The sequence below is a fragment of the Peromyscus eremicus genome, chromosome 2, assembly GCF_949786415.1.
Source record: "Peromyscus eremicus chromosome 2, PerEre_H2_v1, whole genome shotgun sequence".
Lineage (NCBI taxonomy): Eukaryota > Metazoa > Chordata > Mammalia > Rodentia > Cricetidae > Peromyscus > Peromyscus eremicus.
In genome coordinates, this window is record NC_081417.1 from 164031634 (window position 1) to 164055011 (window position 23378).

The 23378-nt window shown below is 50.3% G+C and overlaps 2 protein-coding genes across 3 annotated transcripts in view; one reads left to right on the forward strand and one right to left on the reverse strand.

Annotated features, from left to right (window-relative positions):
• The first annotated feature begins 1193 nt into the window (after positions 1-1193).
• Faap20 (FA core complex associated protein 20) lies at positions 1194-13738 on the forward strand. Of its 2 annotated transcripts, XR_009377733.1 has the most exons (6): positions 1194-1618; positions 2076-2220; positions 2328-2608; positions 8284-8851; positions 10900-11117; positions 12853-13738. XR_009377733.1 is itself a non-coding variant. In XM_059255511.1 (4 exons), exons 1-4 carry the CDS (start codon positions 1557-1559, stop codon positions 8354-8356), a joined length of 561 nt encoding a protein of 186 aa, XP_059111494.1. In that variant the 5' UTR covers positions 1194-1556; the 3' UTR covers positions 8357-8963. The 2 variants fall into 2 exon arrangements, 1 of the variants encoding a protein (XP_059111494.1); XM_059255511.1 differs by lacking the exons at positions 10900-11117; positions 12853-13738 and having other exon boundaries at positions 8284-8963.
• The window catches only part of Prkcz (protein kinase C zeta), a 111531-nt gene continuing 100974 nt past the window's right edge, over positions 12822-23378 (reverse strand). Inside the window, exons 14-18 of the mRNA XM_059255510.1 lie at positions 21979-22098; positions 21353-21432; positions 20401-20490; positions 13507-13622; positions 12822-13280 (exon numbers count right to left, since the gene is read on the reverse strand). Coding sequence (XP_059111493.1) covers positions 13193-13280; positions 13507-13622; positions 20401-20490; positions 21353-21432; positions 21979-22098 — 494 coding nt within the window. The 3' untranslated portion in view covers positions 12822-13192. The remainder of the gene's footprint in view (positions 13281-13506; positions 13623-20400; positions 20491-21352; positions 21433-21978; positions 22099-23378) is intronic.

Here is a 23378-nt window from a genome sequence, read left to right on the forward strand (position 1 = left end):
CACGTTCTGTGCCCTAAGAGCATGCACCTCCTTAGCCTCAAGGTACTTGAAGAGAGAACTCCTTCAGGAGCCCACAGCTTTGGAGTAAGTCTGCCTGGGTAGCCACAGAGGCTCTGGCTCTGCTTCACTCTGACCTCTGGGGTCAAGTGGCTATAGCACCTGTATAGGCAGTCAGGGCATCTGACCTCTGTAGAGGAGGGGTACAGGAGAGGCAGGTGTGCTGGAGATCTCAGGAAAGTCCCTGTGCTCTGGTTTTAGCATGTGGCTGAACTGAGCCTTCTTGCCCACACAGGGCCCTTTCAGCACTTGGCTAGGCACCCTCCTCAGGCCTTCCTCCTGCTTGGGAGTTGGTGCCAGACCTCCTAGACCTCAAGGTCCCCTGCAAAAATACAGTTATACTTTCAACAAAAGCCCAGGAGCCAGGCCAGTGGAGACTAGGGACAGGCCGATTGGGAGTGTTCCATCAGTAAGCTCTTCTTAGCCCTGGGACTCATCACAACTGCCTTCCCACCTGGGTGGCCCAGTCCCAGGTCACCCCTGACAGTGCAGCATGACGCTACCCCACCCTGGCAGCTCCTGCATGGGCAGCTCCTTGGCTGCACCTTTGGCCATCACTCTGGGTTCTTCAGCCTAGGCAGGTTCCCAAGATGGCCACTCTCCAAAAGACCTCAAGGCTGAACAGACCCTGGTGTGTGCTCTGGGATCCTTTGGAGATTAAACTTCTCATCCTCTTCAGGTCTGCAGACATAAAAGACAATCTCAGTCCAGAATCCATCCCTAGACCCTGGCCTGGACACAACTACCAGGCTGGACCACACACGGTGGGGGTGACCTCGCCTAGGGATGAGAGGCAAGGTTCTGACGGGAGGAGGACCTAGGAAGAGGGGTCAGGGAGTCAGATGGTTGCAGGACGGTCTTTTGAAACAGCCCTAACTCCTGGGGGCTGTGGAGAAATAGAAAGCCACTAGTGAACGCCAATACATATACTAAAGTGCCTGGGCGTCTGCTGCCACCAAGTGACGGGCTGCAGAATTGCAGGGCGGGTTTATTGGATAGACAGGAAGCACGGGTTTCTGAGCTTCGTCCCCTGGGCTTTGCGGCTTCGTTCTTCTCTTTGGTAGAGAAACCCGTTCCTCTTATAAGAAGAAAATGGTGTAAAATTGGATTTGGAAGTCTTGTCCATGGGGACATCCTGGGAAAGGCTGAAGAACTGGAAACTGAGGCAGAGCATTGTCTAGTACCGCTGGGAGGTGGCATTGGCAGGGCAAGCCTGACAGCTAATCTGCACGTGTTAACAGAAGGGAACACAGGCTCCAGAGCTGCCTGCACAGGATCGGGTGGGCCCAGTCTCGTACCCTTGAAAGCCTCTCCCTCAAGGCGGCAGCCTAGTGTCCCCAAAGATTAGGATCCCGGCGCCTTAGTTTTCAAGTGTCACAAAGGGGAGATGGCACTTGGCAGAGTGGGTAGTGGAGGTCTGGAGGCCACGGGAGCTGGCCCCGGTCGGAGGGCGGGTCGGGTGGTAAGTCTCACTTCCGCCGGACGCTCTTGGGAGAAGGATGGAGGAGGAGCAGAGGCTGCGGGGGAGGCTGAGCCGCCGCAGGCCGCCCGCAGGGGGCGGGTGAGGCGGGATGGGACCGAGAGGGTGGGGCGCTGGGGGCTTGGATAGGCGGTGGGGCCGCGGGCAGACAATGGGGGTACCTCGGCTTTCCCGTCTAGGTGCGGGGTTCCTCGCACACTTGCACCCCGCAAATGTGAGGCCTGCTACCAGAAAGGCTCCGCCTTTCTCCGGGCGCGGTCGCTTCTTCCGCCCCAACCCTGCGGTTTCCCCCACCTCCTCCACCCCTCTTTCCGTCTCTATCTAGACTCTCCCTGTTCAGCCCCATGCTCCATTGTTCCCTAGAGCCCACACTTACCCTCCAACGTGAACTGCATGCTTAATCCCTCCCTTACTCCACTGTCCCCCGGAGTCTTGCTGCCCCTCACTGTAGAGCCCCTTGTGACCTCCCTTGTGAGACCTCTTTCTCGGGGGACACTCTACCATGGATCCACGGGTTGACACTTCCTATGCTTCCCAGGGCCCCCAGCTGCCGCCCCTGGTTTCTCATGGAGGGCAGTAAGAGTGAGCCATGGGCTGCTCTGCTGCGTAGCACTGTGAGCGGGGACGTGGATTTGACCCCGAACGGTCAGCCGCTGCCACCACTGCCTGCTTTTTCCAGCCAGGTGTGTCCAGAAGCACTAATGGGGAATGGCCTGGGAGAGGATTCCCCGGGGCGCTGGGGGAGGTCATGGTGTTGGTGGCTATTATCTCATGGGCGTCTGCTTTTTAGGAGTCTCTGCCTGACCCAGAGCTCACTGTGCCTCCTGAGGTCTTCACTGTGGGATCCAAGACTTTTTCCTGGACGCCTTTTCCACCTGCCCTTGGTGGCTCTGGAAACTCCTACCAGTTGTTCCATGGGCCTGGAGGCTCCCTGGGGTCACCTATTCCATCCTTGAAAAGATGTCCTGCACCAGATTCCCGTCAGATTCCCAGCCCCCAAGAATGTGTGTCTGTGCAGAGTACGCCTGTGTTGCTGAGCTGCCCATTGTGCCAGAAGGCATTTGATCCGACGTGAGTTTTCCATCCCAGACCTCAGGCTTAAGACTTAGTCCGCTGTAAAACCTTCTGCTTGGGAGACTAAGAGTGAGTGCCTAGACGTGGCTCTGGCCTTTTGCTTATTTAACTAATTTTGTTGTTGTTTTGAGACAGGGTTTCTCTGTGTAGTGCCAGCTGTCCTGGAATTTGCTCTGTACATCAGGCTGGCCTCAAACTCACAGAGATCTGCCTGCTTCTGCCTCCCAAGTGCTGGGATTAAAGGCGTGGACCACTACTGACTGGTTTATTTAACTAATATTTAAATTAAAATATGTGTGTGTGCGCGAGTGTGTGGGCACGTGCCGTGGCACACATGCATGTGGAGGTCAGAGGAAAACTTGAAGTCTGTTCTCACCTTTCACCATATGAATCCTAGGGATTGAATTTAGGTACTCAGGATTGGCAACAGGTACCTTTACTTGCTGAGCCGTCTTGCTAGCCTTTTTTTTTTTTTTTTTTTTTTTTTGACTCTCAGTGATGCTCTTGCTTCGGCCTCCCACGTGCTGGGATTTCAAGACTGCACCACCACATTTGGTTAGCTTTGGCTACTTAAAATGACACAGGAACTTGTAGAACTTGAGCCCACTGTTGCTGGGCTCAAGGGCAGTATGTTTTAGATGGTGTGTAGCTAGGTGCACATGTATCCTATGTGTTGAAGTAGAAATGGCCTGGGGAGGGCATGGATTCTTCAAAGTTAGCTGCTAAGATGACAGAACCAGAAGTGAAGCACAGAGTTAGCCTGATTAAATGGTTACCAGAGGATAATGCAGCTGGAGCCCTAGTTCAGAGCCCAACAGGCCCCTCCAAATATTGTTTAAAAGAATTTGTGCTGAGCTGGGAGTGGAGGTCCACACCTCTAATCTCAGCACTCAGGAGGCAGAATCTGTGAGTTCGAGGCCAGGCTAGTCTACATAGTGAGTTCTAGAACAGCCAGTGCTATGTAGGCCCTGTATCAAAACAAAACAAAACAAAATGTGCTTATTATTGTTTGTGTGATATATGCATATGTTCATGTAGGTTTGTGTACAGAGGTAGGTGCCCATGCATGTGGAGGCCCGGTCAAGTGTTTTTCTTGATCACTTCCCACCTTATGTTTTGAGACAGAGTCTCTCACTGAACCAAACACTGATTTGGCTAGGCTGGCTGGCCAATGAGCTCCAGGGATCCAACCGTCTCTGGCCACCTCTAGTGCATGGGTTACTTATGCATACTGCCAGTGCTTGTCTTTTCTGTGGGTAATGTTTGCACAGCAGGAACAATGGAACCATTTATCAATGGAACCATTTCCCAAGCCTCCAACATGTGGCTTTTTATCAGAATCAAGCCTTTATGAATTTGAGAGGAGCCCCAATCCCAACCCTCAGCAACAACTCTCTCTACTCATAGCCACATAGCTCAGACAAAGAGATGTTAAGTGTGGGCTGGCTTGAGTGAGGTTGTGGTTGTCCCCAAGTGGGGTCCTGTTTATGTGACCTTGAATGCACTGTAAAGTTGACATTTCCATGCTTCTCACCTATCAAGAGACCCAGGGGCAGAAGCTGGGGTTGGGAATCCTTTTGGGAAATTCAATTTTGCAGAGCCCATAAGATCTTGCCAGGATTCCCACTCCCCTCTTGTTCCAGGGGGCTTTTTGTGCTGTCCTTGCATTTCTAGACAGTTGAAGGAAAGACTCCTGAAGACAGGGTTATTGAAGATGGAAGCTCTGCCCGTCGGGCACCTTTCAAGTGGCTGTATCAGACTTGGCAAAGTGCCTTTACTTTTCCAAAGTAGGTATCAGCAAGGTAGGCTTAAGTCTGCAGTGACGTGTTCTTACATTGAACTGTAGAGGAGCGAGGATGTATTGGCCAGACTCACCCCTTGAGGTGGCAGCCACATCATCAGGCTGCCCGGGGGAACTCTTTCCATGCCCTTAAAGGAGCTCCCTTTCATTCCTGCAACAAGACAGGATGTTCTGGGTCTTAGATGGCAGGGATGTTGTCATGAAAGGCAAGACCCACGCAGGGAGGCAGACTGGCCTTGGGCAGGTCAGTTTGGCAGCTAGACTTAGGCTGATGTGTCAGTATTGTCCTCTGAGGGCAGTGTGTGCAAACATTGCTGCCCACCCAAGCTGGTACAGGTGAGCTGGGGGCGCCCCTCAGGGAGGACCACACCACTCCTTCTTTCCTTTAGCACCGTCTGAGCCCGGTGGAGCACTGTTTGATTCCTAAATATGACAGGTACTAGATACTAGGCTGACATGCATACAGTGTTCTTTGTTCCTAGATCTTGCTGCTATATTCAAATACTTCATACAGATGTCTCTCGCTACTGGGGACTGAGTCCAGTGCTCCCAGTGTACCAGTCTGTAGATGCTCCTCTTTTTTTTTAATTTGGTTTTTCAAGACAGGCTTTCTCTGTGTAACAGTCCTGGCTGTCCTGGAACACTCTCTTTTTGGACCAGGCTAGCCTCGAACTCACTGAGATCCACTTGCCTCTGCCTCCCAAGTGCTGGGATTAAAGGCATGTGCCACCACTGCCTGGCTTGTCTTTTTTTTTTTTTTTTTTTACATAAAACAGTTGTTAATGGTCTAGAGAGATGGCTCAGTGGTTGGGAGCACTGACTGCTCTTCCAGAGGACTCGGGTTCAACTCCTAGCACCCACATGGCAGCTCAAGGCTGTCTGTGATTCCAGTTCTGGGGACCCGACCCCCATGGCAAAAACACCAATGCACATAAAATGAAAATAAATTTAAAAAAAAAAAACAGTTGTTACTTCATAAACCCTACATATCTAGGTGGCTTTATGTAAGCAACTGTTACTCTATATTGCTTAGGGAATAATGACAAGGGCAAGTCTTTTTACATTTAGTACAGTCACCAATTTTTAAAGTACTTTTTATCTGTGGTTGTTTGAATCTGCAGATGTAGGACCCACAGATAGGGAAACTGCTGTGTTTTCCGATATCTATGTGTCAGATAGGCAACTGGTGAGACAGTCCATTAGCTGGGGATGCCAAAACCCTTCCTTGGTCTTTATTGATACAGTGATACCTGGTGGTTGTGATTGTTTCCCTGTCTGCCTGTCTGTCTCTGTCTCTCTGTCTCTCTGTCTCTGTCTCTCTCTGTCTCTGTCTCTGTCTCTCTCTCTCTCTCTCTCTCTCTCTCTCTCTCTCTCTCTCTCTCTCGTGTGTGTGTGTGTGTGTGTGTATGTGTATGTGTTCCTGCCCTTTATTTTAATATGTAACCTAAGCCTTGAACATCTGAGGCCAAACAGTCTTCTTGCTCAGCCTTCAGAGTGGCTGAGATGACAGGTGTGTGCCATGCCTAGCTCATGGTTGTGACTCTAATAGTTTATTCATATTCAGATTCTGGGGCTGAAGTCCCCGAATCCATGTTGGTTAGCCATAGCCAGGGCTCAACTGTGTCTGGGAGTTAGCAGAAGCCCAGCAGTGAAATGAGTTCTACAGAAACAGCTCTTTTGTTGTGGGGTGGTATCTGGAGGAATCCCTGAGAACCCACTTGAGGGATGCTGCCTGAAAACTCCCAACAGATGGGCGAGATCCATACAGAAACTTGAGGTGTCTTACAGAAAGCTGGGGGGAGGGAAGTATTAATACCTTGGTTAGATTGGCTAAGGGGTTCTCAAGGACTTCAGAGACCATTTGTTGGGGACAACCAAGTTAGAGAGCCATTGAAAATCACAGGACCTGGGAATCAAGTGAGGGGCTTTGCTGTCCATTCTCTGTTGCAAATCTTAGGGGAATTCTGTTCCCATTATGGTCATTGACCTGGGTGTGGGTTAACTAGGATGCAGTGAACAAGCCAAGGCCTAGGGTGCCTGGGAGGGCAGGTAATGGGCATCTGGTTGGTCAGCAGGATGTCCAGAGGATTCTCAGGACTTGTGGGTTTCACCTCAGGACTTCTGTTGTTAAGTTCACCAGCCTTAGCGGTGAGCTGGCTGCTGGGAGAGACACAGGGCATTGTGATAAGTCACGGGTTCGGGGTTTGTTCTTCATTAGGAGATGGCGGCCCTGATCTAACAGGCTCTGATGGGACTGTCTGACATTGGTCTGGAGAAGGGGACTCACTGGTCATGTGCATTGGGTTCAGGAGCTATAGGGAGGACGAAAGGCAGCGTCTGAGGGAGAAGTAGTGCTTGGTGGATTGCTGTCTGAGGATGGAAGGCTGTGGGGTGCCAGGAAGGAAGCAGGGCCCTGTGAGCAGAGGAGACCAATGTTTGCCAGTCTCCTGGTGGCGAAATGTAAGAGATGGCCACTCTAACAGGTTGGTGGCCACATGGCCTCCATCAAGTCCTGGGCTGCCGAGGGTCGTCCTGGCAGCTCTACTGACCACTCTGGCTAGGTCACCTCCTCACCTCCTCCCTCTGATGGCCGGATGAAGTTAGGTGGAAGGCCAGTCCATGCACTACCCTTGTTCTCTGGCTGTGATACCCTTCCCAGGGCCATTGGCACAGGACTCTTGAGGTACAGGTGCTATGTGGGCATTCCAGAAATGTAGGGCCAGAAGCCAGATGACTGAATCTTACATGATGGGGCTTGGTCTTTCCACATCAAGAAAACATCCCCTCTCTGAGTTTGAGGCCAGCCTGGTCAACATAGTGAGTTTCAAGACAGCCAGGGCTATATAGGAGACCCTCTGTCAAACAAACAAACAAACAGACAACCTCCCCGCAACTCCCCAAAGGAAAGCATTCCCTCCTGGGTGTGATGTTTGCCTCTTGGAGGATGGTAGGTGGCTGTCCTGGAGTAACTCTTACCTTCATGTGTATTTCTTCTGGGCAGCCTAGTGAGTTGGACTTTGATGAGAACTGCCTTTTGTATTGGCTGATGGACGTACCTGATAGGCTTGTCCAGCCCATAAGCCTGACCTGCTATAGACAGGCGCGGGGCTTGAGGAGGGTCCTGCACTGGATCTCTAGAGCCGGGAAGCTCTAGCTTCCCTGCCGATCTCTGCCTGAGATGGGCTTTTTGTTTTTGTTTTTTGAAACATGGTCTCACTACGTAGCCCTGGCTGTCCTGGAACTCACTATGTAGACCAAGCTGGCTTTGTACTCATAGAAATCTGCCTGCCTCTGCCTCCTGAGTGGTGAGATTAAAGGCATGTGCCATCATGTCTTGCTTTTTTTTTTTTTTAAACTTAATTTACCGTGTGTGTGTGTGTGTGTGTGTGTGTGTGTGTGTGTGTGTGTATGTGTGTATGTACACACATACCACAGTGAGTCAGAGGGAAACTTTCAGGAGTTGGTTCTTTTATCATGTGGGTTCTAGAGACTGAATTCAGGTCATCAGGTTTGGCAGCAAGCGCTGAAGTCACTGAACCATCTTGCTGGCCCCAGGGAGTCTTTGGGGCTAGCTTTTGGCATGGTCCAGGGTGAGTGAGCCAACAGATGAGGTGGGAGCTTCATGACATTGGTCAGGGTGGGAGTCTGTAGGACTAAGACTCCTTGGTGTAAAGAAGGGTTCTCAGGTAACAGGGAAGGCCGAGCTTAACCCACTGAAGTCATGGTGAACCTTACTTATTGTGTCCTCCAACTGACCAGCTATGGAAGAGTTCAGGACTCTTTTCAGTGGTTTAGAAATATGTGGAACTACCCCCTTCCTGTGGCCAGCACTCTCCCAGGAGGCCTGGTGACTGTTTCCTCTCCCTTGCAGGCTGGCCCAGCTGGATGTGGATAGCCACCTTGCTCAGTGCTTGGCTGAAAGCACAGAAGACATAGTGTGGTGAGCTGCAGGATGCCTCTCCTGTCCCCTCCTTCCGGCACACACACTGACATAGGGATGTGACTGCTGAGATGTGTCTTCGTGTGGACACCTGAGCACAGACTCCTCTGGTTTTGTGTGTGGGCACTGGGCACAATGCTGATCACCGTGGTGCCGACGTCAGTAGGTCCTCTGTGATGGCTCCTTTCTTGTCAACTTAACTGGGTTTGGAATCACCTAAGAGACAGACCTCAGGGTGTGTCTGTGAAGCTGTTTCCAGAGATTAATTGAGAAAGGAAGACCCCCCTTGAATGTGGGTGGTACCATCCTGTGGCCTGGGGTCTCACTGAATGAAAAGGAGAAACTGAGCTGCTTCCTGACTGGGGATGTGATGTGCTTCTCACCTGTCACCACAGCTACAGCTGCTTTTGCTACTGTAACGTCAGCCGTGAGCCAGAATCCATCTTAAGTTGCTTTGATCAAGTATTTTGTCATAGCAGGGAGAACCCCACCCAAGCAGGTGAGCCAGGATCTGTCACAAGACAGAACAGGGTATCTCTACCCAAGTCAGTGTTTGTACACAGGCTGGTACCTTCTCCTGACTGCAAGAGTGATATACTGGATTACATTCCACAAACATTAAAAAATAAATAAAAAAAAAAAAAGGTAATTATATGTATTTGTATGTGTCTGTGTTGGGGGTTTTGTGCATGTGAATGTAATTGCCCACAGAGGCCAGAGGAGGGTGTCAGATTCCCTGGAGCTGTAGTTATAGGCAGCTTTGAACTGCTGGGAACCAAACTTGGGTCCTTTGCAAGACGATGATGTGGAGATGGAACCCTTGGGAGGTGACAGGTCATGAAGATGAAGCTTCCTCAAGGGGATTAATGTTATGTACTGAAGGGGCCTTGGGAGACAGGAACCCCAGGACTACTCAGGACATAGCAAAATGCCTGTCCCTAGTGTCCACATGAACTGTCACCAGAACTGTTGGCTCCTTGGTTTCCAGGACTAAGATGGAAGTACGTTATCTACCTAGGCTGAGGAGTGTCTTGGTGGTATAGCATTTGCTCAGCCTGAACCAGCCTGGCAACTAGAGCTGACTTGCACAGTGTGTAGTCTCTGCAACCTTACCGCTAAGGGGTGGGGCTCAAAGCCATTTCACTGCACACCAAAAGTGGTTCCCAAAGAAGGGAATTTAAGGGAGAGGTAGGGGGCATATCTTCTCATCCACATGTTCTGGCTGACACGTAAGTAAAAATGTTGTTTTCTTCTGGATAGTAAGCTCCAATAACCTGCTTAGACCTGGTGTACCTCTTCTCCTATTTTGTGTTCTGAACTGTGTGGCTGAGGACAACTTGATTTTCCCACCACTACCTTCCAAGTGCTGGGATTACAATATCCACTATTAAGCTCATTTGCACCTGACATTCTTGTGGACAGAAACAAGTGTTGGCCTATGGTTGGGGACAGGCATGGTTTGAAAGCCTGAGACAACCAGAAAATCTGTATTTTCCTTTGAAAAATGGTTTCAGTGAGTTGGGTATGGTGCGCACATCTGGAATCTCAACACTTGGCAGGTGAAGGATTAGTAGTTCATGCCCAGCCTCTCCTACATAATGAATTCAAGGCCAACCTGGGCTACAAGAGACCCTGTCTCAAAAACAAACAGGAAGGGTTTCATATAAATCATAAAAACACGTGAAGGGGGCCACAGTACAGTGTCGTGGTTGGTGAGGACTCACCTGATAGGTGTAAGGCCTGCATGCAGTGTCCAGCAACCCTTCAAAAAAGTCAAATTACCCAAACTAACTCAGTTGCCAGATGAAAAGGCTACATTAGGGCTCTCCTAGAGGGGAGTCAAGAGATAGGTATAGACAGATGAGAGAGGAACCCTGGTCACAGGGGCTGAAGAGTCTCTCTAGGCTGCCTGCACATTAGAGCTCCTGGGCTGCTGGTAGCTGACTCCGTCTTAGGCAAAAGCCCCAGAACCAGAGACACTAAAGGTGATGGTCTCAGTCAGAGGGCCAGGAGTGTGTCCCCGGGAACAGGGGGAAAGATAAAACCTGGAGCTCTGATGTGAGTGGCTAGATGACATCTCCTGAGGAGAACTCTTCTCTCCTGGTCCAGTGAGACTCAACACCTGTCTTTGAAAACACCCTCACAGATGCCCCAAAATTCTGTTCTCCCAGGTGTCCAGAAATCCCTAATCTAGTCAGGCTGGTACTGTTCTAACTGCAATCCCAAAGCTATCACCTGAGAGAGCACAGAGCTGGGGAGAGCCAGGGGTGTATGGCAGTGGAATCTGACACAATAGTGGTACGTCTGTCCAAACCCATCGAACATATCAGGAGGAAAGAGGGCATGTTACGGGAATCTTCAGTCATGAGGACAGACTCATTTCATGGGGACGGTGACAGTGGCAGTGAATACGTGGGACACTACTGCTTTGTGTTGTGAGCCTAAATATATTCTAGGAAGAGACTCTTAGGAAAACGGAATAAAACCCTTTGTTTTCTCCAAATATCTACTTCAAACACAGTAACAATAAGGGCATTTTCATCAAAGTCTTTAATAGATGTGCAAGAATACGAACGACCTTGGCCGTGGAGGGCGAGAACATCGTCCACAGAAGGAACGCCGGCCGGCGATGGGCTCCACTGATCAATTGTACAAAACCACATGGTTATGGCGACTGCTTTACAATCATGAAAGTCACCGGTGTTCTTGAACCGTTTTCAAAAGACACACGCTATCTTGCCTGGAGCCGTTTGCAAAACGTTAAGGTATTTCCCACCCACCCACCCCAAGTCACATTTCATTACATCCTTCACTTTCTTTAATTTATAAAACAAATTACTATATATAAAAATCTCCCCTTCTGGTGGGCACAATGTTATTCACACATTTGTACATGAGCAGCCGAACCAGTAACCAGCAAGTCATTTGGCAATAGGGCAGTATCCAAATAAACAACCCCATTTCTAACAAACCAAGGGCCCCTGTGCTGTTTGGGCAAAGGAGTTGTTGCTGTCCCTAGGCAGCACACTGGGAGGAAAGGAGCTTGCAGGAGCCGGTTTGCTCTTGGACCACTTGTGGGCTCTTCATCTTAGCATTTTGGCTCATAGGCAGGTGTGACTGCACAGCCCTCAGACTGGGGCTCCAGCCACCTGGACATCCCCAGGCTGGGCTGGACACCCCTAGGAGGCCCAAAAAATTGGCTCTTAGGCTCTTTGCATTTTTTTTTTTTTTTGAGCAGTTGCTGGGGACAAGTCTTACTGATGGACACTGGGAGTGCTGGTTGAAATGTGTCCATGTTCAATAGGAGTTACAGAGCCACCCAGAAGCCTGGACTTGGGGTATGATGTCAGAAGCCTGGGCTGCCTGTTCTGTCCCAGCACCGTGGACCTGGGTGTGGCTCTGATGTGTTCAGTGCCAGACATGGCAATGGCCTGAGAAACCTGAGTGTATTGGGGTGAGGGCTGCGGGCGGCCACAGGGCAGCACAGCAACAGCGCCTCTAACTTTTCATTTTCTCTAACTTCGAAATGTGACAGGGCCACCAGCCCCGAGGCATGAAGCAGCTGTGACCGGAGGCTGGACTCCACCCTGCCTCACATGGAGACCCGAGGCCTCATTCCGGCAGGGTTGGGGGCATGTAGCACGTTTGCTACATGGGCCAGCCTGGCTTGAGTGGAGCTGGGGTGCTCAGTCACTGCGGTGCAGCTGTCTCCCGCACTACCAAGGGCTGAAATGATGGCTCCTGCCACATCTGACCTGCTAAGGACTTAGCTAACCTCTTTCCAGGAAGCCTTGGGTTGGTTTCCCGAACTGCCTCTAATCTAAGGAGGAGGAGGATGGCTGAGCACAACAGTTATGGAAGCAGACTTGCTTCCTCAGGAAGAGTACAGGATTATGGGTATTCTGTCGCTTTAAGGCTAGGGTCCATCACACACGTGTCTTTAAATTTTCTAATCTGGAGTATTAGTGATAAAAATATTTTCCAAAAATCTAATGTATAACACAAGACATCTTGGAGGCACTGGCTAGTGTTTTCAGAAATATATTTTGTGCGGATTTAGTTTTCAATTATTTTTCCCTTTTTATTTATTTACCTATTTATTTGGTTTACTGGTGCTTTGGTGAGCAATGTTTTAGAATCTCTATAATCCAGTTTCCCCCATCAGAGTCCAAAGGGCTGGTGGGAACAGTGCCACCAACTTAGCCAGGATGTCACTTCAGCCTTGGACTACCACGGTTAGCTGCACTAGGTATGAAAATACTTGTTAAATATTAACAACAGAACTTACCAGGATTTAGAAAACGTTCCGAATCTGTAACAATTCTTGTTGCAGTGCATCCCTGCAGGCACTTGGGTGCCCGTCCCCTGCCTACGTTCTGCCTGCTTGGAAAACGCAGCTCCTCCTCACGTGGGGGCTGCATTGGGGACGTCAGGCGGGTGCCACTCAGAAAAAAGGCATCAGAGGAAGCTTCGACATCATCGGTACATTTTATTCCTCAGGGCATTACACGCTAACTTTCCTGGAGCGGGTCAGTGCATCGAGTTCTGTTTCTGTGGAAAATGTGCACCTTCAAAACGGCGTTGACTGTCTCGCCCTCTGGTCGGGCTGCCATGGGCACAGGAAGCGATTCCTCCAGCACAAAGCCAGCCTCTGGGGTCTGGACACAAGAGACTGCTCTGTCTAGAAGTGCCTGTTGGATGCCCCTCTGCGGTCTCGGTGGCCAGCATCCCTCCTTGGCTGCTCGGAGCCTCGTGCCCAGCCTGGCATGCATATGCTGTGGTTAAGGGTAAAGTGACAGGGTCATTCACAGGCGTGTCCACAACAGAGACGCTCGTGGCCTCACACGGACTCCTCAGCAGAGAGCAGAAGCGGGTTGATGTACTCAAAGCCTTCAAACTCAGACTGGTCAATCCTCTTTATGACGTCCCTAGAAGCATAGGAATGAGGTGAAGAGTGGTAGCTGTGTCCCTCCCTCAGGCACCATCCTTCCCACCAGCCCACACCGCAGAAGTAGGGACCCAGGCATGAAACCATACAGCAGTCTAGACACAGGCTGTCTGTGGAGCTGGGCTACTCAGGACATGTTCCATTGTGACATTTGTGGGGGCAGGTCAGGGTGTCTTGAGCCTTGCAGTGTTGTGCCCAGAACTTACTCGTCATCTGGAGTCAGCTGCACAGGCTCGCTGGTGAACTGCGTATCAAAGTTGTCCAGGCCATAGTCATCTGTTATCTGTGGCTGGAAGGGAGGCAGGGCCTGCTTCTTTTCCAGCTGAGAATATTGACAAGGGAGTGTCAGATGGGTGTTAAGCATCCCCTCTGCCTGCTTCAGTTCTTTGTATGCATATAAATCACAAAATAAAATGGGAAGCTCAGCTTTTCAACATGCCTGGTATTTGAATGCCAATTTTTTTTTCTTCCCCTTAAAGCATAGAATCTAGGAGAAAATATCCAATGCCAGGAAAAGTCTGCTTCAGTTAAAAAGTGATGGGTGTACAGGCCCTGGAGACCTGTGCCTGGGGAAACAATGTCACTGCCAGTGGCTGGACACTTCTTCCTTTCTTTCCTTTTTCTGCCCCCCCCCCCCAGAACCTGATCATAATTGTAGTTGGGCTTGACAACATCCCCTCCTAGATGATCACTGGAGAACCCATCTTCAGTCCTCTCCCCACCCTGAAGTGTCAGCTCCATCTTTTCCTATTTAGAGGTGCACCCTCTAGTCCAGCAGGGAATGTACAGCAGACACCATGATGCATGTGCAAAGAATCCCCGCTCAGGCTCACACCTATACCCATTCATGCTTGGTAACATGGCTGCATTCTAGGCATCTAGGTGTGACATGGACCTCTGTGAATTCAAGACCTGGTCTAGATGGCCAGTTCAGGCCAGCCAGAGATACAAAGCATAAAATGGCATAAACTTATGGGTTTCATTATGAGCTTTTCATACATTTACATTATTATGCTTTGTTCATATCCAGTCCCCATTGCCCTCCTTTCTAACCCTTGCTCCAAGCATCTTGCTGCTGCTATAAACTGTTCTGGGCTCCAACAAAGAGAGAGGAGCATGGTGTGCCGAGATGGATTGGTTATGTATAATATAGCTGTTCAGCTGGGTGGTGGTGGTACACACCTTTAATTGCAGCACTTGGGAGGCAGAGGCAGGCAGATCTCTGTGAGTTTGGCCAGCCTGGTCTACACAGCAAGTTGTTCCAGGGCAGCCAAGGATACACAGAGAAATACACACACACACACACACACACACACACACACACAATACAGCTGTTTTTCATCAAGCAGGGCCCTTAGGCCACACTTAGGGCATTTCTGAGCTTTAGTGCCCAGGGTGAGAGAGCCTTCTTTCCAGCATTCACTCAGCTCTTCCAGGGAAGATGGGTGACAACTGGTCTCAGAACAATGTACAGATCTGTCCCAAGAGCCACAGTGCTCTACATGAGCTAGGATGCAGGCCCTGAAGAGACACACCGCATGGGTCTGCACTTAAACTCACATATGGCCGCCATGGGAGCTGATGTGTAACCCTTCCCCCCCCCCCCCCCCCCCCCCCCCCCGGTTCTGGCTGCCTCTCTCTTTTTTTTTTTTTTGTTTTTTTCGAGACAGGGTTTCTCTGTGTAGCTTTGCGCCTTTCCTGGAACTCACTTGGTAGTCCAGGCTGCCTCGAACTTACAGAGATCCGCCTGGCTCTGCCTCCCGAGTGCTGGGATTAAAGGCGTGCGCCACCACCGCCCGGCCTGGCTGCCTCTCAATGTTCTTAGAAACAAACCTAATCCTACAGAGTACAACATACACGGGTGAATGAGTGAGTGAGCTAGTGAATGAGGAAATGAATGAAGAAGGTGTGAATAGTGGGTGGATTCATGAATGAGTAAGAGAATAAGAGCAAGTAAGGGTCCCAGCCTGCTAGTACAACAGAAGACCCAAGACTGGGTAACAAGAGGACCAGAAGTTTGTCCTTGTGTTCTGGGGGTGACTCTTTACCTCTAATGAGGCACCTTGAGCCCAAGCCTGAAGCACTCACTGCCTTTCAGGCTCCTAACTGGCCCAGACCTAACCACTCCCACACCCCAGCAGTTCCCAGCAGAGTTTTAGGGACATACTTAGCTGTCTAGAATACAATTGGCTGTGTTACCAAGCATGAATGGGGGTGAGTGTGGGAATGAAGGAGGACTCCTTGCCACATGCATCGTGGTGCCATGTGGTGACACTAGAGTCCCTTCTGACTGCTGCGTATTCCCTGCTGGATTAGAGGGTCCACTTCTAAATAGTAAAAGTTGGAGACGGCAGCACCAAGCCTGGCAAGTCTGCTCGGAATACACCAGCCAGCACAGAGGGACAATCGGGAGTCAGTTCCCAGCATGGCTGTGGGTGAGGAGATTAGCAGAGAGAAGATGGACTTCTGGCTCTTGGTATCCACACAAAGAAATGCCCCAAAGGCCAGGGTGCTGTTGCCACTTTTCGCCTTCTGAAGTCTGGGCTATGAAGGCTGGTCCTGGGCAGTAAAGGTAGGTGGTCCTTTCAGACTCAAGGGCGGGGAGGTGTGCCCGGGGCTAGTAGCTGTTGTAACCCCATTTCTGATGCCTCCACCTGGCATGGTTCCCACAACTGCTTGTTTGTCTCTGGAGCCACATGCATGGGCCTGAGTGTGGCCCTTTATCCTGTATTTTCCTTTCTTTTCTCTCCTGGCCACAGGCACATGCCACGACCAAGGACCCGTCCTTTCCTTTTTCTGTAGTAGGTTGCCTGGGAAACCAAAAGGTTTTGTGACAGTCTGTCCTCCTACTTGCTTCCCTCTCTGGAGTCTTTCTTCTAGAAGCCTTGAACCTATACACTTTATAAAAAAATTACATTTATTTATCTGTGTGTGCATGAGTGGGTGGGCATGCACAAGCCATGGCACATGCGTGGAGTTCAGAGGACAACATTTCACCACAGGCATCCTGGAAATCTAACCCAGGCTGTCAGCTTGCTGGCAAGTACCCTTACCCACTGATTGGTCTAGGTCTATTTAATTTGCCTGACCCGGGGCAGGAGCAGAGGCCATCAACTTCCTGTCAGCTCTCACTGGTCAGGTCTCGCTGATGTCAAGGGAGTTTATTTTAGCCACAGTCTGACTCACTCCTCAGGGTGGCCTTGCCATGGCACCTGCCAGCAGCCTGGAACACAGCAGGTTTAATGGCAGATGGTAACAATGCCCAGATGGCCACTTCAGCTCTCTCTAGTTGATGATGGGTCAGGGATTGGGAACGTTGGAAAAATCTGACATGCTGTCAAACCATGTCTGATGGAGCACCCTTGTGGAGAGACTCTTGTGGTAAGCAGCCCTAGCCAAACTTCTGGAGGGAGCCAGGACTTTGCTGTACGGACCCATTTCTTTCAGAATCAATTTACTGACCAGTCACAACTCTGCCTGGGACTGTGTCCAACAACTTTCCCTTTATGCCAATATCCAAACTTTCTGGTGGAGACTTGGCAGCAAAGGATGTGCCGGATGGCCCATGGTGGACTTTGTGTGCTCAGTGGAGCATATACTCCTACCCTGACATCCCAGAGGGAGGGGCAGGAGGACTGGCCCCACAGGCCATCCCTGTGCCCCTAGAGACAGCTGGCATGTGGATCCCTTCTGACTACTCTTTCTCTGGAGCAGTGCAGAGGGATGGAAGAGGAGCCTATGTCTAAGGCCCAGGGAGGACCCTGAGCACCAAGCTCTGGGGTGGCCTTTGGTGTGAGTCTAGAGAGTAGAGGCTAAAAGGATCTGGTAGCACAAGGTCACTATCAGGGGTGGTGTGCCATGCAGACAGTAGTTCTCAGATCAGTCACTGGGGTGGGCAGAAGAGGGTCTCATTTGTGTCTCTAGTCCCTTACATTCATCAAGACCATCCTAGTGGATTTGTCTGAAGCAGAAACCCAGGAATCAGGTTGAACCTCCCTCCCCACATCTGTAAGGGCAGCCACTGTTATGCCTGCTTGAGCTCATCACGATTCCCTCTGCCTCATGACACTCGGGATAGAGGATGGTCCTGGGGGACATCAGAACAGAATGTGCCATAGGAACAGTGCTAGTTGAGGGAGGAGGTAGGTGTGGTGGGCTGGTTCCTGACAGTCTACCCGCCTACTTACAGGGCCTTCACCCCACAAATAAGCCATTCCAGAGCCCAGATCTCCTCCACTCAGGTGTTCCAGAGTCTCAAGTTACAGCAGGAGTTTGGCTGTCATTTCTGTCTCTCAAAGCCCAAGCCCACAAGGGAAAAAAAAAGGAGGGGGGAATCAGAGATAAGCCTGGCCCCCTCTTGCTCCAAACATACAACACACAGTAGTACCATACAGCCTATAATCCCTGAATGAGACCCATATCAGCTAGCTTTGTACAAATCTTTAAAGAGCAGCATAGGTGGCCTCAGGCCCAAGAATGTGGACACACCAGTCACCACCACGGCTGCACTGGTGGTGTTGACAGGAGCAGAGTGGGTCTGCTAGGGAAAGGGCTGGAATTAGTAGCCTCTCCTGTGCTGTCACAGTGGCTCAGGGCAGGGCCCAGTTCCAATTCCTTTGCTGCCCACATCTATCCTCTTCCTCATGGCACCAGACCTGCACTAGGGACCAGCATCCTGGGTTCCATGGTGACACCTCTGGGCCTGAGCTCCCACCTCAGATGAACAGTCCTGAAGCTGCAATCACTGAAGCTGGTACTGGGCTGTACGGTCCTAAGGTCCCAAGAAGTCCTGGGGTGCAGCCCCTCAAGAGGCGGGACACCAAGTGACCACCCGAACAGTGGCTCATCTAGAGGAATGTCCCCAAGAAAACTAGACGTGAGTCCCAACAGACAGGCTATGCACGCTGCCCAACAACCTGAGAACCAGAAGGTGGGCCCCACCCAAGCGACCATCAGTGGGTGAGCGGACAAACACATGGTTCATCTGTGCAAGGCAACTTCAGACAGCCATGTCACATGAATATCACCATGACAAGGACGATCCTTGAAGATGCTTCACCAAGCAAAGCGGGCCAGAATGCGGGCCAGAATGCAAGACCACCTATTGGATGGGCCTCCTTTCAAGGCAGAGTTGCAAGTCAAATTGCAAGATAGAGCACAAATGGGTGTGGCCAGGGAAGGGGATGGTAAGGTGGGTGTGACGACCCATGGCATGAGTCTCCTGGGCTGAGGAGGAAAGGCTCTGTGGTAATGGCTCCCGGCCCACAAGATGTGTGCCACGTGTATGATGCAGAGGAAGACCTCTTCAGCCCCTCTTGCTGCTTAGAACCACTTGGCTGGCCAGCCTAGAGGCAGCTGGACTAAAATTAAACACTATTTATATCATATCCGCTCACTTATAGTGAGGCAAGAGTGACTGGAGATGAGGCCTAGCTGCTTCTGATGCCATGTGGGAGCCCAGGGCCAGGGGCAGGGACATAAGAACAACTCAGACCCTACAGGCTCAGATGAGGTGGACCCCAGTGAGGCAGGCTTGGAGGAGAAGCCATGAGGAGGGTGGCTGGGACAATGGAGAACTTCCCCTGTACTTCACTCATGGATCTGCTAGATCAATACATGGCTCTGTGTCAGATGGGGGTGGTGGGTTTCAGAGACTGTGGCAGGCAGTAAGCCTGTGGGTAAAGCTGCCACTATTGGGCCTGGGCCAAGCCAGGTATGGCTGCATTGTGAAGAACAGAAAGAAACCCACTGCTTCTCTCTGATGCTACCAGAGCTAGAAAATGAAATTAAAAGCTGACAAAATTGATTCTTAAGGATCAAGGGCCAGTGAGATGGCTCAGCAGAGAACAGCTCTTGCTGCTGACACTGATGACCTGAGTTTGTTCCTAGACCTGTATGGTGGAAGCCGAGAACTCACTCTCGGAAGTTGTCCTTTGACCTCCATATGTGCATGCACGCGCGCGCGCACATGCACACGCACATACACACACACATACACACACACACACACACACACACACACACACACACACACACACACCAATGTCAAAAAGTGTCAATGTTTTGTATACTGAATAGATATTTACACCTAAACAAGGGACAGAACAAGAGGTTCTGATTGGGCGGCTCTGGAAGGCCAGGGGTTGTGGGGCACAGTCTGTCCCGATCACTTGTTGCCCCTGAACCCTAGCCCCTCCCATTCTTCACAGTACCCCAGACACAAACAGTCTTGTAAATAAAAAGTGACTGGTTGTGCTGGGTGGTGGTGTCACACATCTTTAATCCCAGCACTCGGGAGGCAGAAGCAGGTGGATCTCTGAGTGTGAGGCCAGCCTGGTCAACAGAGAAAGAGTTCCAGGACAGCCAGGGCTACACAGAGAAAACTTATTTTGAAAAATCAAAAAGAAAAAGTGACTGGTTATATGACAAGATCCTGCTCTTCCCTGGGGATGGGATGTAGACATCAGTGCTGGCTGTGGACCATCTAAAAAGGTCAGGGTAGGGTTGGGGAGGAAAGTGTCCAGTGTCCCCAAGCTGGGCAAGTTCCAGATTTACTCAATGGGCTAAACTTCATATTTTCCCTCAAAAGAACATATATAGATAGATAGATAGATAGATAGATAGATAGATAGATAGATAGATAGGTTTTTTGAGACAGGGTTTCTCTGTGTAGCTTTGGAGCCTGTCCTGGAACTCAGTCTGTAGACCAGGCTGGGCTCGAACTCACAGAGATCCACCTGTCTCTGCCTCCAAGAGCTGGAATTAAAGACGTGTGCCACTGCCGCCCAGCTAAAAGAGCGTATTTTATAGGTCACATTTCAGTAACTTTCCAATCACTTATTTTGGAACAAGTTATTTTTTTTCTCCTAATATCAGGAATGGACTCAACTCAGAACCTTGAAGCCTGTGCTTACTACCTGCCAGTAACTAGCAGTAGGACAGATACGGTCTGGGCAGCTTTGGAAAACCAACCACACTAAAGAAAATGTCCCTGGGGCCCAAACACCATCTACCAGGAACCCAAGTGCACATGGGCCTACATTCTGTCTATGAGACCAGCCCACCTTATGGAATGGGCATGAGTAACTCTTGAGGCTTACCAGATCCCAGTCTATGCTGCGGAAGAAGGCATGGGACTTGATGTCGGAAAACCCAGTCTGCGGTCGGCAGCCAAGTCTCTCTTTGGGATCCTGGAGGTCAGAGTTCAAATAAGGGTGAGTCAGGACTCCCAAGGAAACCGCTGACTCAACCTCTACCCAACAGGATGACCCAGCTTTCCCCACTGTCCCCAGCTGCTCTACCCAACAGGATGACCCAGCTTTCCCCACTGGCCCCAGCTGCTCTCCTGCTTGTCCAGGGTATAACCTCCCCCTGTTGGGAGCCCTTCCCCAAAGGGTTATTTTATCACTGTTTGTTATGCTAAGTATCAATAAAAATTAAACTCACTGGGCAGTGGTGGCACATACTGTTAATAGCATTCAGGAGGCAGAGGCAGGGGGATCTCTGTGAGTTCGAGGCCAGGCTGGTTGGTCTACAGAGCCAGTTCTAGGAAAAGTTCTACCAGTTCTAGCCAAGGCTATACAGAGAAACCCTGTCTCAAAACACCAAAACAAAACAACAACAACAACAACAACAAAGCGAACTTTGGACTCTCATTCTTTCAGGGCTGGAGAGGTGGCTCAGCAGTTAAGAACACTGACTGCTCTTCCAGAGGACCCAGGTTCAATTCCCAGCAGCCATACGGCAGCTTACATCTGTCTATAACCCCAGGGCACTGGACACTCATGGCAAAACACCAATGTGCATAAAATAAAAATAAATAAATAAAAAAGTCTCAAAAAAAAAAAAAAAAAGAAAAAAAAGAAAAGAAAAAAGAAACTCACAGAACCCAGAGCCCCAGTGCCAAAGCATATGATCAAACCTGCACAGAGGAGCTGGCAGTCAATGACAAAACCTTCAGCAGAGGGACTCTGCCCACCCACTCCATCCCATGGGTGACTCGATCCCAGAGAGACACAAAAGAAATATTCTGTCACCACAGCCAGAGCATACCTTATTTAAAAATCCTTTCAAGACGTGTGAGGCCTTGACAGACAGGAAGCGGGGGATCCGGATTGGCTTTTCCAGGATAACTGTGCGGACAGGAGCCAGGTGAGAAGACTCCTTGGTAGTGTTTACTCTTCCCAGCAGCCCACAGGGCCCCTGAACTCTGTTCTTTTATTTGGGGGGGGGGGAGCACATAATCTTGCTATGTATCCTGCTGGCTTTGAACTCCTGACTTTTTAGGAACCTCCCGGTGGCATACAATGGTATATATCACATAACCATGTATGAACCAACAGCTCCTCAGGCACTATCTTTTGGTCACAGGCATGTGGAGGCCTCTGCACACCAGTCACCAGAGGGCGCTGAGGGACATAACAGTGGCCATTAACTGATGAGGAGTAAGAGGGGGAACCTGTCTGGGGATATAGGGAATGCACGTGACCAGGCAGAGGGGGGCTCTGGCTAAATCAGGGCAGTCTCTTTCTAGGTGACTTATGGTGAACTATGGTCACCTCACTTCACATTCTCTGCCAGAGGAATGGTTCCACATGTGCTGTATTAGTGCTAAGGCACAAGCCCGGGCAATGCCCCGCATCCACAAGGAGGGAGTGGATGCACGGCGGGCCACCAACCTTGGAAAAGGTAGTCTTCGGTGTTCATGTCAGGGTTGTCTGTGATGATATCAAAGGGGGAGCGCCCAGCCATCATCTCAAACATGAGGACGCCCAGCGCCCACCAGTCCACGCTGAACCCTGGGGAAAAGCAGGCAGTCACTAGGCAGGAGGTGGCTGGGAAGCCACCTCACTCAGTGCATGAATGTGAATGTGCCAAAGGGAGTCAGCATCCATCTCCCTGGGTGGCTGGACTGCCCTTCACTTACTGTGCTGGGCATGTGTTTCCTCAGAAGCTACAGAACTGGTGTGTGGCTGTGACTTCTCCAGCTGCATTGTGGGTTACCCAGGCTGTTACCTGGCCCTCCAGCTCTGCTGGGATTGCTACACAATCATGCAGAATGGGTCCAAGAAAGGACCCTGCTTTGTTCTTGTCATCATCATTATTTTATGATGATGATGACGATGATGACGACGATGACGATGATGGAGAGGGTCTCACTGGCCTTCAGCTTGTCACCCTCCTGCCTCAGCCTGGTGAGTGCATGCTTTCATTTAAAGTTACAAAGCTCCTTTCTCACTGAGGAATGTAGCTCAGTGGTAGAGCACTTTTCTCACACACGCAAAGCTCTAGCTTCAATCCCCAGTGGTGCCCAAACAGAACCAGCCAGAACCCACTTCTCCGAGGTAAGAAAACACTTTTCTATAATTCCTTCTGCTGTCACTACTTCCTTCCTTCCTTTCTCCCCCCACCCCATCTCTCTCTCTCTCTTTCTTTCTTTCTTTCTTTCTTTTCTTTCTTTCTTCTTTTTTATGTTCAAATGCTAAGTTTTTTTAGGCAGCAGGAGGGAAGACCTGCCTTCAGCTCTGTCCTAGAAAGCCTGGCCATCCCTGCAGTTCATCTGCTCACACATGGAATCAGGGCCAGTAAGAACCCTGGCTGGTTCTAGACTGATCTCTGGCTCCAACTTGCCATCTTTCCTTCTCTGGTTACTGAACAACTTCAACTGAAGCAGCTTCTAGGAGCCCAGTTACTCTCTTGGGTCAGTGACCCACACACGCTGCACACTCATTTATGTGAAGGTGTATTTATGACTGGTTTCACTGAAGCCACCATCATGAGTCAGGGATAAATAGCACATATCCGTAATCCCACCTGCATGACAGAAAACACTAGGATGCAAAAGTGGGTGTGTGCACAAGCACACACACAACATATGTAATAAACCTGTGTGCACAGTAAACAAATGCACACAACACACACACATACACACTCACTACATGCTATATACTCTCCTCCACCACATGGATGTACATGTATCTGTATTTGTACACCACCCCATCCCCACACATGGATGCACATGACTGTTTCCACCTAGAGAAAGAGCAGGAGCAGACATATACTATTGTGTCTACAGGGT